Consider the following 18,397-nt stretch of genomic DNA (forward strand, 5'->3'; position numbering starts at 1 on the left):
TATGTGATAAAAGGCTTGCACTTCCAAATTTTCATATTCAGTGAACCTAAATTTCGCAAATATCTCAAATTAACTAACTTTAAATTCAAAAACTATTATCACGATTTTTGAAGAAGAGACAAAAATGGGAGATTAATTATTACGATTTCAGGAAAATCTGCATTCATATGTATTTATCCGTTATCAAAATGCGAGTTCTTATCAGTCAGGGAACTTACTTAAATGAGTGATTTTTTAAATCACTGATTCAAGTAACATTATGTCCATAAAGGTTGGAAGTAAGAGTTGTCTTTCTTTAATAATCATCTATTTAAGTAGTACAAATTAATCACTAGACTAAGTGATTTAATTTTATTGTAGCTTTAAATATAGAATACTAATGATTCAGGGACTAATTATGTTGCTAAAATTATCAGAACCAACATCTGTGTTGATAGGATGACCGTGTCTTGTCAGGTGATGACCTTGTACTGAATCTAGGATAATGACATAAAAATCATTTGTTTAAGTATCATACCTCAATTTCCCTCCAAAAAATCACTTCTTTAAGTATCATAATTTTAATAACCCCCACTAATTTCAACACCCCCGAACAGTGAAATTTTGATCGCGAACAGTAGAATTTTATTACATAATCTGTAAGATGAAGCCTTGAATTTTACAGGAAAAATACTCCCACTGTTGGGAAAAATCTGTTAAGAAAGTATCAGTTCATTATGTAAAGCCATTTTTATAGCATTTTTTCAACTAAAATAGAATTAGCAGCTAAATGATTGCATCAAAGGTATAAACCTTGCTGTTTAAAAGAAGCTAAAAGTTCATTTTTTTCAATTTTACTAATGAAAAGATATTATCTAAACCTATGTGTTTAAAATTTTGGTAAAACTACAAAATCACAATTTGTGACAAAACTTTGAATTTGCTACTTAAATAAGTGATTTAAAAATCACTTATTTCAATAAGTCCCCTGACTGCTTATTATTGCCATACTCACACAGTTGCATTTTTCGCATACCTTATTTAGCCGTGTATAGTATGCAGTTGTGTATAATACGCACTCCCTTTTCATCCCTCCAAAATCGTGAAAAAAAAGTTTAAAAAAAAATATGAATAATAAACTGCTTCGCTGAGCGCAGCTAGATATGCCAGCAGAGGTCCAACCCTGAACAGTTGGGGCAAAAATGGACACAATATTCAAGCTTGATTCAGGTCTGAATTTGGATTGTAATTAAATATTTGACATTTTATAGGTTTCTGAATAAATGTAGTCAAAGAACTTGAAATTGGTTATATGAATTGAATTTATATTCAATTAAAGATTTTTTGCTGTTGTGCAATACTTAGTAAATCTGTTGTCAGACTATAAACAAATAAAGTTGCATCAATTCTCAATGTCATATTAGAAATTTATGAAAATAAAAAGGGAGCTTACATCAATACATACAAACAATTCACCAAAGTCTCATAAGAATTGCTGAAAGCATTTTGAGTTTTTGTGCGAAAACTGGAAAATCACCCCTTTTTTATGAATAAAACCCTGTCACTCGTTAACGTAAAATCTAAAATTTATAAAAAATCAAAAGGGACCTCATGTCAATAGATATAAACAATTCACCACAATTTCTTGCAAGTTGGTGAAAGCATTCTTGACTTATTGTCCGAAAACTGTAAAATCTCCCTTTTTTTAATGAATAAAACCCCATAACTCGGAAACGTAAAATCTAAATTTTAAAAAAAATCGAAAGGGAGCTCACGTCAATAGATATAAACAAATCACCAAAATTTTATGCAAATTGGTTAAAGCATTTTTGTGAGTCAATGTCCGACATGTTGACGATGGACAGACGGACGGACTTACGGGACAACACTTTACCATTATACGTCTCGTAAACGGGCGTATAAAAAGTCAAATAAAATAAAAATAGAAAAGTAAAAATCAAAATTAAAAAATAAAAATAAAAATAGAAAGGTAAAAATGAAAATTAAGATTAAAAATAAACTGTTATCACAGAGATATGTCTCGCCTTTTTGTAATTTTGATAATGCAAATGCTGAAATTAAAATTGCAATACTTTAACATGTAAGTAATGCAAATATTCAAAGTCGATGAACCATGACTGAAGGTACATGGCTAAACAATCTCCATGGAAATGAGATGTGCCAATGCTAATACAAATGCATACCAAATACCATTGACTTATTATAAGTCTTTCCCTTTAAACAAACCTAAACACAAACATTAACTTGTAAACTATGTAAAAGTTTCAAAGTCAATGAACTATGAAGAGGGGGTGGGGTTATATAATCTCCATGGAAAAGATACTTGCAAATGCCAATAAATTTGCATACCAAATATCAATGACTTAACATTAGCAGTTCATCTTAAACTGATCTAATCACAAACTAATACATGTCAACTAAGCAAAAGTTTCAAAGTAAATAGACCTTGACTGAGGGGCGGGGCCAAATAATCTCCATGGTAATGAGATGTGCTAATGCTTATACAACTGAACACCAATTAACATTGGCCTACCACAAATGGTTCCCCTTGAACTGACCTAATCACAAACTAATACATGTAAACTTAGCAAAATTTTCAAAGTCTATAGACCATGACTAATGAGGCGGGGCCAAATAATCTCCATGGAAATGAGATATGCCCATGCTTATACAACTGCATACCAAATATCATTGACCTACCACTAGTGGTTCCCCATAAATTAACCTAATCACAAACTAATACATGTTAACTGAAAAGTTTCAAAGTCAATAGACCTTGACTGAGGGGGCGGGGCCAAATAATCTCCATGGTAATGAGATGTGCCAATGCTAATACAACTGCATACCAAATATCATTGACCTACCACTAGTGGTTCACCATGAACTAGACCTAATCACAAACTAATACATTGTTGATGCCGCTGCCGCCCGAAACAGCATACCTATGTCTCGCTTTTTGACTCCGTCAAGGCAAGACAAAAATTAGAAAGGTAAAAATGAAAATTAGAATTAAAAAAAAAAGAAAAGTAATTTAATATTTTTTTCTTTTTTTTAAAGTCTAGTTCACTGTAAAAAAAGCCTTTAATAGGGAACAATTAAACCATGTATTTTTCTTCATCTAAGTTTATTGAAAGATAAAAATAATAAGATTGATTGTTCAATCAAATAATTTTAAAGTCACAAACAATTAAATGGTAGAGCTTTTAACATGTAATTAACATTTATAATTTTTATAAAAGTAAAGTTATTAATTCAAGATCCCTTTTGAAATCAATGTTTGTCTAAGCTTGTCCAAGCTGATGCACTGTTCAAATATTATAAAAGAAATAATTAGAATGTTATGAAACAAAAGATATTAGACCTCAAACTTTTTCAAAGTTGATTAGCAGTAATTGAAATTTAATGACTCTTTAATCCAATATTTACTTTTCATTGATCATGTTGATTTAGAGCACTGCCTGAGGTTATTATATTGAACACCTGTCAAAATTTGACATGCTTATTCAATTGCTACACACCCATACTTAATCCTTAATTACATTTTAAGATCAATCATGCAGGATGTCACACCAGTACTTGTGTATTCAATAAAGAAGGACAAATTTTTTTTATATTACAATTAAAGAAATAAAATAAAAAAACGTCTTGAACATATACAAGAGTGAAGAAAAAAACACTATTAAAAAAACCGTCCATAGTTGTGTATAATATGCACCGTCTCTTCCAATTACTTTTTGGGGGTAAAAAAATGCGTACTTTACACACCTAAAGACGGTAAATAAAAACCTCTATCCACCATAGACTAAAAGATGTAGATGTAAGCAACTATAGGTCAACACACTGCCTTCAATAATGAGCAAAAACCATACTATATAGCCTTCAACAATGAGCAAAACCAATACCATATAGTAACTATAAAAGGCCCGGACATAAAAAAATGTAAATCAGTTTAAAAGAGAAGTCCATGTTCAAAATAATAAAGGAAAAACAAATATATTAGACACAGAACAATGACTTGGGACAGGGGCAAAAATGCAGCAGGGCTAAACATGTTTTGTGAGATCTCAACCCTCCGCCTATACCTCTAGTCAATGTGGAATAAACAAACATATAATGAAAGCTTTTTTTATAAGCCATCATTTATTAAAAAAAAGGAAATATTGTCATTTTACATATTAAGCTACAGAAATGGCTCTAAGCAGCTCCAAATCATAAATCATAAATTATTATGAGATTTACAGAATGAATGAAAGTGCTTACTTACTTTTTCCACATTTAACTGTATTACAGCATATTTGTTCGCCTTGTTTGTTTACTCTCAGTTTTTGACCAGTTTTACAAACTTTACCGATAACATTCTAAAATATATAACAACATGCTTACTCAATATATAAAATAATATTGTTGACAACATATGGCTGAAAACTTGTACAAACTATCTGCATTTGACTAATCAAGCTTAATCATTTATCAAACTAAATCTTGCACAGCCCCTACTTTGTCTACTTAAGCTCAAGCTCATTATTTTATAAAACTCGATTGTTTTTAAGGTGACCATACTTAAATAAACGGGTGCAAACACACTGAAATGTTTTGTCTGCTTTACTGATCATGATCGAATTTCATGTTGAAAGTCTTTAAGATAATATCTAAGTTTTACTACAGGTATCACATAAAAGTAACATTATCAATGATCAATGAAAATAAGCTCAAGGTCAGATTAAGGCTGTCTGACAGACATGTACAACTTAATGTTTAAATAGATATAAGAAGATGTGGTATGAGTGCCAATGAGACAACTCTCCATCCAAGTCAAATTTTATAAAAGTAAACCATTATGGGTCAAAGTACCGTCTCCAACACGGAGCCTTGGCTCACACGGAACAGCAAGCTATAAAGGGCCCCAAAAATTACAAGTGTAAAACCATTCAAACGGGAAAACCAACGGTCCAATCTATATAAAAAACGAGAAACAAGAAACACTTATGAACCACATCAACAAACGACAACTACTGAACATTAAATTCCTTTTATAATTTCCCTGTTGATAAGTTTATAAATTGTTAAGAAACTCATGAAAGTTGATCTTATACGTATTTGACTACTCTTATAAGGTCCTTTCTGGTCATATAGCTCTTCACAAGTCATGCAAGTAATTGTACATAATTGGATTTCAATAGACCACTTTCGATTTAAGTCCTTTACCGGAAGAGTTCGTCAATTTTGTGCGCCTTTGTGACGTCATTTACCAGATAGAGGGGATCGCCTGTATCCCTGCTCTATTAAAGTTCATCAAGAGTCTTTGTGATCGCCATTATGCAGAATAAACTAGATATAATATTTGTTCCGTAAGTACTTAATTACAATTCCCTAATGATATCAGTGCTGAATATCAATTATAAGAATTTAATTTGCGGAATAATTCGTGCAATATAGCATTAACATTTTTCAACCAATTGCTCAACATAGGAACGGAAGTGACAACACCCCTAAATGCAGGAATGATGTTCACTAAAACCAAAGTTTTTGACGGAAATGCAACGAACTCGAAAGTTGTCTATTGTTTGGGTTTGAACTTTGAGCATTCCTGATGAAGGTATATCCAAACTAGAGGCTCTAAAGAGCCTGTGTCGCTCACCTTGGTCTATGTGCATATTAAACAATGGACACAGATGGATTCATGACAAAATTGTGTTTTGGTGATGGTGATGTGTTTGTAGATCTTACTTTACTGAACATTCTTGCTCCTTACTATTATCTCAACCTATAATGAACTTGGCCCAGTAGTTACAGTGGAAAATATTTTGTAAAAATTTACAAAAATTTACAAAATTTATGAAAATTGTAAAAAATTGACTATAAAGGGCAATAACTCCTTAAGGGGTCAATTGACAATTTTGGTCATGTTGACTTATTTGTAGATCTAACTTTGCTGTACATTATTGCTGTTTACAGTTTATCTTTATCTATAATAATATTCAAGATAATAACCAAAAGCTGCAAAATTTTCTTAAAATTACCAATTCAGGGGCAGTAACCCAACAACATGTTGCCTGATATGGTCTGAAAATTTCAGGGCAGATAGATCTTGACCTAATGAACAATTTTATACCATCAGATTTGCTCTAAATGCTTTGGTTTCAGAGATATGAGCCAAAAACTGTATTTTACCCTATGTATTATTTTTTTGCCATGTCGGCCATCTTGGTTTGCGTGCAGGGTCATCGGACACATTTTTTAAACTAGATACCCTAATGATGATTGTGGACAATTTTGGTTAAATTTGTCTTAGTAGTTTCAGAGGAGAAGATTTTTGTAAAAGATTACAAAAATTTACGAAAAATGGTTAAAAATTGACTATAAAGGGCAATAACTCCTTAAGGGGTCAACTGACCATTTTGGTCAAGTTGACTTATTTGTAGATCATACTTTGCTGAACATTATTGCTGTTTATAGTTTATCTCTATCTATAATAATATTCAAGATAATAACCAAAAACGGCAAAATTTCCTTAAAATTACCAATTCAGGGGCAGCAACCCAACAACGGGTTGTCCGATTCATCTGAAAATTTCAGGGCAGATAGATCTTGACCTGATAAACAATTTTATCCCATGTCAGATTTGCTCTAAATGCTTTGGTTTCAGAGATATAAGCCAAAATCTACATTTTACCCCTATGTTCTATTTTTAGCCATGGCGGCCATCTTGGTTGGTTGGCGGGGTCATCGGACACATTTTTTAAACTAGATACCCCAATGATGATTGTGGCCAAGTTTGGTCAAATTTGGCCCAGTAGTTTCAGAGGAGAAGATTTTTGTAAAAGTTTACGGATGACGGACGACGGACGCAAAGTGATGAGAAAGCTCACTTGACCTTTCAGGTCAGGTGAGCTAAAAAGTGTTTCAGACACAACAAATTTATAATAAAGTGTTATTCTCATTTACAATCATTCAATACACCAAATATAGTTGACATATTGCTCAGAAACAGACCTAACCATGAAAAATTCACTTTCACTAAAGCACCATGCAAATGAGGTCAAGTTCAGATGAACCTTGCCATACAAACATATGTGCATCTTTATACAATAATTTCATACATCAAATATTCTAATAGTAATCTTTATTTCAATAGGGTAAGCTCAATGAATGAGTTACCCGAGGTCAGACGGTGTAAATGACGTCATTGAACGATGATGTAAGAATATAAGCATTCTATGGGAAAATGCACAGATTTGAAACTGAAAGTCGTCAAAACATGAAAACATAAACAAACGATGATCAGAATTTGTTGAAAGCCCATTTTCTTCAATAAAAGTAAGATAATCGATCAACTTTGTCCAAACTTGTCTTAGTAAATCATTTAAGCATGTCACTTTTTTTTCAGTTTTCTTCGTATTTTACGTCAATATAAATAGTGTGTTCAATTATGGGAACAGCAAACATTTCCCTTCACCTAGAGCGCTTCGAAACAAAAGAATTGCTGTCTTTGTCCTATTAGAATAGAAATAATTCATGGGGGCTTGAATTTATATTGATTTTACCATGGGTTGGCCCTTTATGCTGATATTTTACCGATCGCTATCGCTCAAGATAAAATATTTAGCTTTTAAAAAGGGCCAACTCGTGGTAAAATCACAATAAATTCAAGCCCCCATGAATTATTACTTAAACAATTTGATTTGAAAGTACATGTATTTATATACGACGTGCATCTCAGTACTTCTTGAAGTTTATTCCTTGGATCAGAAAATGCAAACGACCTTTATAAGTGTTAAGTTCTTGTCTTAGGAATACTCAGTAATTGAGTTGTAGTTGATCTTAGTCGCATTCCATTTCTATTTGTTACATAGATCTTGTTCGCCAGTTAATCTGGGACAGATCCATATAAACATCTATGTACATTTTAGGCCTTAGAGTGGATTAAACAATCAGCAAATTTTTGCAAAGATAATTTTTCAAACTGTTTATGAGGGTCTGGATGGGGGGTCTTAAATTTCATTATTCTTTAAATTCTAAGGCCTATTTCTTCATCTTTAAAAATAATGATTATTCTGTAAAATTCTCATGAAAATAATTTACTATTACATTTTTCTGTAATAAGTTGATTTCTTTAATCTGTACATCTTTCACTTCTGTAACCAGTATTATATTACCTGATTCTTTTATTTTCCACAGTTATTATCTATTCTTTTGCACCCCAATTATTCTCTATTCTTTGGTAATTCCAAGAAAAGAAAGTTTTTGGTAACAAAACATGAACTTGTTCTGTAACTTGTCATTAAACACTCTGAATATCTATAGTTATGTTTGAAAAAAGTCTGATGGACTGTTAGATTTTAGAATAATTGAATGAAAAGTAGGACAATTGTTATCACTGTGAAGTTACAATCCTTTCTAAGAATATGTGCGCAGTATAAAACAAAGTAAACTTTCTTATTAGAGTGTTATAATATTTTGAACAAGCATTCTGTGAGTATTGCATGGCAATACATAGTCCCCTACCGGTTACAAATTCATTGTAATGGAAAGAAATTCTAACTTGATCTATAACTTGTCATGGTGTAAACTACATAAAAACATCAAGTCAAAATCTTCAAGCATGATGAAAAAAATTGTTGAAAACTGATTATTTAAGTGAATTTTCTGTCCAAAGACCATAACTAAGCACAAAATTATCAGACTGGAACAAAATTCCAACAGACAGACAGACAGACAGACAGACAGACGGAGTGCAAACCTAAAGTCCCCTTTGCCTTAGTCGGTAGGGGACTAATAAAGAGTACAGCACAAGCTTAAGTCAGTTCACATTACACATTTCATAAGATGCACTGTGGTATTTCAGAAGATGCATTGTGGTTAACAGAACCTTCATCAAAGTGCAAAGTAATTATCTTTATCTATTTCAAAATTTTTTGCCATTTATCACACAAGTGGTTCATGTGGTTACCTTGATTGGCTTGACTGTTATAGGCTACAAAAGGAAAAGAATTAATCACAGCGTCAGAGTGAGAGCCCTGCAAAGGCAATTATGCCAAATCAATGTTTTTGTGACTTCTAGTTTTCATTTTTATGTATAAGAATTACACCTGCAACAGGAGATTATAATGATCAAATTCAGAAGAGGCTATTGACAATTGATTTTGAAAACGAAAACTTTTAATTCAAAAAATAAATAAAATAATTTCAAATCGTCAAATGTTAGATTTTATTTACTTTGAAATATGAATGTGTGCTGGCATCTCTTTTTGAACAAGTACTAAATAAATCCTTAATCTGAAGTCATGAAATATTAAAACATAATTATAATTTTGTCAATGTTATATCAAAATAAGAAGATGAGGTATGATTGCCAATGAGACGACGCTCCACCAGAGACCAAATGATGTAGAAGTATTAGTAAGCAACTTCATTTGCCTTCAACAATGAGCAAAACCCATACTGCATAGCAAGTTATAAAAGGCCCTGAAAATGACAAATGTAAAACAATTCACACAAGAAAAATAACGGCCTGATTTATGAAAAAAACAATAAACGAAAAACAAATATGATATACAGCAACAAACTACAACCACTGAATTACAGGCTGAAATTGGAAACAAAGGGTGCTCTAATAGCCCCTCTACTTTCTCCAAAGACAAATTAGTTTTTAATTTTGATTTCTTTTAACCCTTTTTAACAAATATAAACTGTTGACACAGAGATATATCTTGCCTTTTTGTAATTTTGATAGTATAATGCAAATATTGAATCCAAATGGCAATATTTAAACATGTAAACTATGCACATTCAAAGTCAATCAACCATGATTTATGGTGCAGTACCAAATAACCCAATGGAAATGAGAAATGCCAATGCTTATAAAACTGCATACCAAATACCACTGACTTATCATAAGTGGTTCCCTTTAAAATAACTTAAACACAAACTTTAACTTGTAAACAATGTAAAAGTTTCAAAGTCAATGAACCATGCTGAGGGGGTTGGGCCATATAATCACCATGGAAAAGAGACTTGCAAATGCTAATACATGTACAACTGCATACCAAATACCATTGACTTAACATTAACAGTTCCTCTTAAACTGATCTAATCACAAAGTTAATGTAAACTATGCAAAACATTCAAAGTCAATAGACCATGACTGAGGGGGTGAAGCCAAAATATTTCCATGGAAATGAGATGGGCCAATGCTTATGCTTCTACATACCACTAGTGGTTCCCCTTGAACTGAAATAATCACTAACTAATACATGTAAAGTAAGCAACAGTTTTAAAGTCAATAGACCATGACTGAGGGGGCGGGGTTGAATAAACTCCATGGAAATGAGATGTGCCAATACAAATGCATCTACATACCAAATATCTGTGACCTACCACAAGTGATTCTTCTTAAACTGACCTAATCACAAACTAATGCATGTAAAGTAAGCAAAAGTTTCAAAGCCAATAGACCATGACTGAGGGGGTGGGGCCAAAAAATCTCCATGGAAATGGGATGTGTCAATGCTAATACCAATACATACCAAATATCATTGACCTTCCACTAGTGGTGTCAACGTATATTTGTTCCGCCTAACAGAAGTTCCACTGGAAACTTTCTTATAAACAATGTCATAATATCTGTTCCTGTTGGAACAAATATTCTATACCATTTATTCCGTTAGGAACATTTACTGTAATATTTATTCCAGTGGAAATAATATTCCAGAATACTGTTTCCATTTGGAACTTATATTATGAAGGAACTTCTATTCCGTGACAGTGGTTCACCATAAACTGACCTAATCACAAACTAATACATTGTTGATACCTCTGCTGACGCCTATGACGCTGATGGAAACAGCATACCTAAGTCTCGCTTTTTGACTCCCTCAAAGCAAGACAATAATGAGATGTGAGTAAACATCAATGTCACATACCATAGACATCTAGAGGTCAATCAATCTGATTTAAATACAGATCCTGTGTACATGCTTTGCTTACAAGGATCTGACATCACTCCTTTCTACTTTCTGTTCTGATGTTTATTAAATCAGCCAATCAAATTCCTGCCATCAAATTTCTAAAGGCATGTATCATTAGGACAAAACCAGAGAATCCAGAAAGACCTTTAAAACAGTAAGAAGGACAGAGTGTTTTCAGATCCTTGTAAACAAAGCTTGGACACAAGAAATCAGTGTTCTCCCCAGGCCCTTAAAGGACCGCGGGCCCGCAATGTATAATTTTTTACCGCGGTGGTATCGTTCTTACCGCGATGTATAATTTTTCTCCGTGGTGCTAAAATTTTCATCGTAAATCGGTAAAGTTTTAAACGACTTGTTAAATCTTTTCCGTGCGGTGTGAAATTTGACCAGTTCAAACCAGTTCAACACAGATTGTTTACACCACGTGATCGATTTACCTTATGAGGTTAACCTTGTTGATTGCATTTAATCGATGTCATTAACACTTGTAACATGATTCTTTTGTGTTTTAATTAAGAGTTCATAACTTTATGATCACAGATAACTATTTTATGGCTTCCCTCTCCACCCAAGCACTGACCTGTGACAAGTCGGTAAATACTTTGTACACAAACAGTGTCTTGACCCGATAGGTACATTTTGTGTACATCATAAAGGTGGCTAATTACGTATAATGGACAACTATACATTTCCCAATTCTTATAATATAGTATTATATGTCTCTGATTAAACCATGGACAATATTATCTTTAAGTATGACATAGTTATTGCATGATAGTCGGGTTTCAAACTGTAGTATCTGTCTGTACATATCACATGACCCAGTTAGTTCACGTAGAATATTCAAGTTTATTTACAATTAATTGCAATCTATTATATTTTATAAATAAAATGCATGACTGTACCTTAAAACTGGATATCAATATCCATAATCAATGAATAACAGAAGTAATCTAATTCTTGCAAATTTTATCCAAAAGCACATGTTAAATCTATTTATATCTACTTCCTGTCATTTAGGCGGGAAATTAGGGAGACTTAGTTGTTGACATTGAATATGGTTACTTATAGATCTATAGACCAAAGATAAATTTATAGATTTAGGAATTCCTTTTAAATGGTTCATGACAAATAAAGATTTAGATTTCAGGGCAGTATTAAGCCTGTATCTATGTTTGATTATCACCAATAGAACATTTTTGTTCACTTTTAATGATATTTTATTTTTATTGATTTTGGATTTTATAAAAGATTTAATTACTTTAAATTCAGATGAATATTTTATTATGAATCATAATTTATTTATTTTAAAAAAATATTAAAGTATACAAACTGTTTTTTGATTTACTTCTTTTTTACCAATAATTTTCTGAATCAATGTCTACATAACACAGTACCACAGTATTAAAACAAAACAAGAGACATAAAAACTACAGTAACTAGAGCTAAGCGACGCGACAAGACACAACTGATTGCATGAAATATTTCACCAAGAAGTCCACACGCGTTACCCTGGTGCTATCCAAAAATCCTGGGGAGAACACTGAAGATCTGTATTTTAAACAGATAGGTCAACATACTGTCTGCAATGACTTTTTTCTCTCTTTCCTGAATTTTAACACTTTCAAATATAAAGGCTGTTTTAATAGCATTATCTTTTTTTGCAATACAAAAATTAAAATGACAGATTTTAAGAAACACATGCCTAGTTTACACTATTTTATATTTGTTCAATGATAATCAACAATAACAAAAGTGAATACTGTAGATTCAAAAATTATTACATTATCAGATTCAAAATAATAAAAACTTGCATCCACAATTTCAGAAGTGATTTTTCTGCATAAAAGTTTTGCAATCTCATTAATTAGATTTTTTATTTTTCAGTGGTCAAGGATTTGCCATAATTTAATTTCTAAATTAACAGCATTTTATTGCATATTGATTGATTGATTGATTCGATGTTTAAAGCCACTTTCAGCACTATTGTGCTAATTTGTGGTGGTCAGTTTTTGTTGGTGGAGGAAGCCGGATTGCCTTCGGTAGGAAATGCATGTACATCATTATGTTACTACATTGTTTACCTAATTAATTTCAACATGACCAAAGATGACAGAAAAATCACCATCCTCAGAATGAAAATTGAAATAAAATCATATTCAAGCAACTGTCACAATTAAAGCCCCTACATGTAACACTCATGCATATCTACACTTACATCAGACAAAACTATAATCAAACATGCTGTTAATATTCTCTTCTTAAATTTAAATGTGGCACCATCTGTGGTACAGCTCATATCTGATGTATTTCTAGAAGTCTGGTACCACCTCGTTTCTTTTCTAACTAATCATTTCAACTGCAAATAAATAATCATATGGTAACATAAATTAAATGCATAGTTTACCTTTACACATTACAACATATAATAAAATGCTCCGCAGGGCGCAGCTTGATACGACCGCAGAGGTCGAACCCTGAACAGTTGGGGCAAGTATGGACACAACATTCAAGCTTGATACAGCTCTGAATTTGGATTGTGATTAAATATTTGACACAGCATAGGTTTCTGACACAGAATGAATGTGGTCTAAGAACTTAAAAATTTTAAATTGGACATTCACCTATTATGGTCCAATATCCAAAATCTAAATACATGGTAAGATTCAGCATATCAAAGAACCCCAAGAATTCAATTTTTGATGAAATCAAACAAAGTTTAATTTTGGACCCTTTTGATCTCAATGTGGACAAAAATGATAACAGGGCCCAAAAATCAAAAGTCAAATTCATGGTTAGATTCAGCATATCAAAGAACCCCATATATTCAATTTTTGTTGAAATCAAACAAAGTTTAATTTTGGACCCAGATTTGGACCTACTTGAAAACTGGGCCCATAATCAAAAATCTAAATACATGTTTAGATTCAGCATATCAAAGAACCCTAAAAATTCAATTTTTGTTAAAATCAAACTAAGTTTAATTTTGGACCCTTTGGACCTTTATGTAGACCAATTTGAAAACGGAACCAAAAATTAAGAATCTAAATACACGGTTAGATTCGGCATATCAAAGAACCCCAATAATTCAATTTTTGATGAAATCAAACAAAGTTAAATTTTGGACCCTTTGGACTTCAATGTGGACCAATTTTAAAACCGGGCCCAAAATCCAAAAACTTAATACACGGTTAGATTCAGCATATTACAGAACCCCATATATTCAATTTTTGTTGAAATCAAACAAAGTTTAATTTTGGACCCCGATTTGGACCAACTTGAAAACTGGGCCCATAATCAAAAATCTAAATACATGGTTAGATTCAGTATATCAAAGAACCCCATATATTCAATTTTTGTTGAAATCAAACAAAGTTTCATTTTGGACCCCGATTTGGACCAACTTGAGAACTGGGCCCATAATCAAAAATCTAAATACATGGTTAGATTCAGCATATCAAAGAACCCCATATATTCAATTTTTGATGAAATCAAACAAAGTTTAATTTTGGACCCTTTTGATCTCAATGTGGACAAAGTTGATAACGGGGCCCAACAATCAAAAATCTAAATACATGGTTAGATTCAGCATATCAAAGAACCCCATATATTCAATTTTTGTTGAAATCAAACAAAGTTTAATTTTGGACCCCGATTTGGACCAACTTGAAAACTGGGCCCATAATCAAAAATCTAAATACATGGTTAGATTCAGCATATCAAAGAACCCCATATATTCAATTTTTGTTGAAATCAAACAAAGTTTAATTTTGGACCCCGATTTGGACCAACTTGAAAACTGGGCCCATAATCAAAAATCTAAATACATGGTTAGATTCAGCATATCAAAGAACCCCATATATTCAATTTTTGTTGAAATCAAACTAAGTTTAATTTTGGAACCTTTGGACCTTTATGTAGACCAATTTGAAAACAGAACCAAAAATTAAGAATCTAAATACACGGTTAGATTCGGCATATCAAAGAACCCCAATAATTCAATTTTTGATGAAATCAAACAAAGTTAAATTTTGGACCCTTTGGACTTCAATGTGGACCAATTTTAAAACGGGGCCCAAAATCCAAAAACTTAATACACGGTTAGATTCAGCATATTACAGAACATCATATATTCAATTTTTGTTGAAATCAAACAAAGTTTAATTTTGGACCCCGATTTGGACCAACTTGAAAACTGGGCCCATAATCAAAAATCTAAATACATGGTTAGATTCAGCATATCAAAGAACCCCATATATTCAATTTTTGTTGAAATCAAACAAAGTTTCATTTTGGACCCCGATTTGGACCAACTTGAAAACTGGGCCCATAATCAAAAATCTAAATACATGGTTAGATTCAGCATATCAAAGAACCCCATATATTCAATTTTTGATGAAATCAAACAAAGTTTAATTTTGGACCCTTTTGATCTCAATGTGGACAAAGTTGATAACGGGGCCCAACAATCAAAAATCTAAATACATGGTTAGATTCAGCATATCAAAGAACCCCATATATTCAATTTTTGTTGAAATCAAACAAAGTTTAATTTTGGACCCCGATTTGGACCAACTTGAAAACTGGGCCCATAATCAAAAATCTAAATACATGGTTAGATTCAGCATATCAAAGAACCCCATATATTCAATTTTTGTTGAAATCAAACAAAGTTTAATTTTGGACCCCGATTTGGACCAACTTGAAAACTGGGCCCATAATCAAAAATCTAAATACATGGTTAGATTCAGCATATCAAAGAACCCCATATATTCAATTTTTGTTGAAATCAAACTAAGTTTAATTTTGGAACCTTTGGACCTTTATGTAGACCAATTTGAAAACAGAACCAATAAAATGCTCCGCTGGGGCGCAGCTTGATACGACCGCAGAGGTCGAACCCTGAACAGTTGGGGCAAGTATGGACACAACATTCAAGCTTGATACAGCACTGAATTTGGATTGTAATTAAATATTTGACACAGCATAGGTTTCTCACACAGAATGAAAGTAGTCTAAGAACTTAAATTTTTTTAATTTACCTATTCAAACCATATCATTATTATTTGCTTTTATATATAAATCAGAAATAACCAATTTAAAATGGAAAATTTTAAAGAAAAAAAAGGAAAAAAAAATCCCCCCCCCAAATTTTTTGAAACCCCCTTATGATTCATCACCCCCAAACTCAATCCCAGCCTTCCCTTTGTGGTATGGTACCTTGCAGTACAATTTCAGAGAGATCCATACACTTGAACACAAATTATTGTCTGGAAACTAGAAAAATGCTTGGGTTTTTTGCACCTTTTTGGCCCCAAATTCCTAAAAGTTTAGGGCAATTACCCCCAAACTCAAACCAAGCTTTCCCTTTGTGATATGGAACCTTGCAGTACAATGTCATAAAGATCAATACACTTACACACAAGTTATTGTCATGAAACTAGAAAAATGCTTGTTTTTTTGCCCCTTTATGGCCCCTAATTCCTAACATTTTGAGACAATTACCCCCAAAAACAATCCCAGCCTTCCCTTTGTGGTATGGTACCTTGCAGTACAATTTCAGAGAGATCCATACACTTGAACACAAGTTATTGTCTGGAAACTAGAAAAATGCTTATTTTTGGCCCCTTATTCCTAAACGTTTTGGGCAAGTACCCCCAAACTCAATTCCAGCTTTCCCTTTGTGATATGGAACCTTGTAGTACAATTTCATAAATATCCATACACTTACACACAAGTTATTGTCATGAAACTAGAAAAATGCTTGTTTTTTGCCCCCTAATTCCTAAAATTTGGAGGCAATTACCCCCAAAATCAATCCCAGCATTCAAACCCTCAATCAGCATCATTTAACAGTAATATCTAAAAATGGAAATTACATAATAAAGGTATTAAAATAGAAAATGACATCATAGTCATGGCTAAAAATAAACAAAATCCTTAATCAGCAACATTTTACAGTAATATCTAAAAATAAAATTCCTTTGTAACCATAAAAGCCCATTTAAATACATCATGACAGATATTAAAATAGAAAATGACATCATAGTCATGGCTAAACATAGCAAAAACCTTAATCAGCATCATTTAACAGTAATATCTAAAAATAAAAATTTCTTTGCAACCATAAAAGTAAAATAGAAAATGACATCATAATCATAGCTAAAAATAAACAAAAATTTTTTTTATTACCAAATTTTAAATGGAGTTTATTAAACTAAAACAATAAATTTGCAACCATAAAACCCCATTTAAACACATCATAAAAGTATTAAATAATTCAACTACATCATAAGGCTATAAAAATAGAAAATGACTTCATAGTCAAGACTAAAGGTAAACAAAAAACCTTCATCAGCAAAATTTTATATTGGCAAATTTCCAATGAAGTTTATTATACTAAAATTATAGGCAAATTTCCAATGCATTTATTAACAATAAAGTTATTGGCAAATTTCCAATTTACATAATTTAAAAGCAGTGTAAGTGAGATATTTAAATGAGTTTGAATTACCAACCTTACACTGCTTTTAAATAATGTTTTGTACTTATTTGTCTATTAACCTGGAAACCCTTGTTTTTTCACCTTTTTTTCCCTTATTATTTAAAGGTTTGAGCCATAACCCTACCCCAAAGCCAATTCTTAAATTCCAATGTAACCTAAATTTACAATATACATAACTTCAATTTAAGTTTTTGATAAAATCAAACCACATCATTATTATTTGCTTTTATATCTAAATCAGAAATAATTAACCAACTTTAAGTGGAAAATTTTCACACATCACGCCCCCCCAAACTCAATCCCAGCCTTCAGTTTGTGGTATGGTACCTTGCAGTACAATTTCACAGAGATCCAATTACTTAAACACAATTAATTGTTGGAAACTAAAAAAAAATGCTTATTTTTAACCCCTTTTTTAGCCCCTTATTCCTAAACATTTGAGCAATTATCCCCCAAACTCAATTCCAACTTTCTCTTTGTGATCAGAATTAACCAACTTAAAATGGAAAATTTTAAAGAAAAAAAAAAGGAAAAAAAATCCCCCCCCCCCCCAAATTTTTTGACCCACTTCCCTTTGTGGTATGGTACCTTTAAGAACAATTTCAGAGAAATCCATACAAGTTAATGTCTGGAAACTAAAAAAATGCTTATTTTTGCCCCCTTTTTTGGCCACTTATTAATAAATGTTTTGGGCAAACATTTTACAATAATATTTAAAACTGAAATTAATTTGTAACCTTAAAATTAAATAGAAAATGACATCATAGTCATAGCTAAAAATAAACAAACTATTGGTAAATTTCCAATGGAGTTTATTATATTAAAACAATAAATTTGCAACCATAAAAGCGCATTAAAATACATCATAAAAGTATTAAAAAAAATTTAACTACATCATAAGGCTATTAAAATAGAAAATGACATC

At 31.9% G+C, this 18,397-nt stretch overlaps 1 protein-coding gene and 1 long non-coding RNA gene across 4 annotated transcripts in view; both read right to left on the reverse strand.

Annotated features, from left to right (window-relative positions):
- LOC127720111 (uncharacterized) overlaps positions 1-18,397 on the reverse strand; it is a 61,551-nt gene that overhangs the window by 40,451 nt on the left and 2,703 nt on the right. The gene's annotated exons all lie outside the window — the stretch shown is intronic.
- The window catches only part of LOC127720104 (uncharacterized), a 65,679-nt gene that overhangs the window by 32,989 nt on the left and 14,293 nt on the right, over positions 1-18,397 (reverse strand). For both annotated transcript variants that reach the window (XR_007990617.1, XM_052226513.1), the window contains exons 2-3: positions 13,186-13,326; positions 4,265-4,358 (exon numbers count right to left, since the gene is read on the reverse strand). Coding sequence is in view for 1 of the 2 variants with exons in the window: in XM_052226513.1 (XP_052082473.1) it covers positions 4,265-4,358; positions 13,186-13,266 (175 nt within the window). In the remaining variant the exon portion in view is untranslated. The remainder of the gene's footprint in view (positions 1-4,264; positions 4,359-13,185; positions 13,327-18,397) is intronic.

Source organism: Mytilus californianus, unplaced genomic scaffold (genome assembly GCF_021869535.1).
Source record: "Mytilus californianus isolate M0D057914Y unplaced genomic scaffold, xbMytCali1.0.p SCAF_11, whole genome shotgun sequence".
NCBI lineage: Eukaryota > Metazoa > Mollusca > Bivalvia > Mytilida > Mytilidae > Mytilus > Mytilus californianus.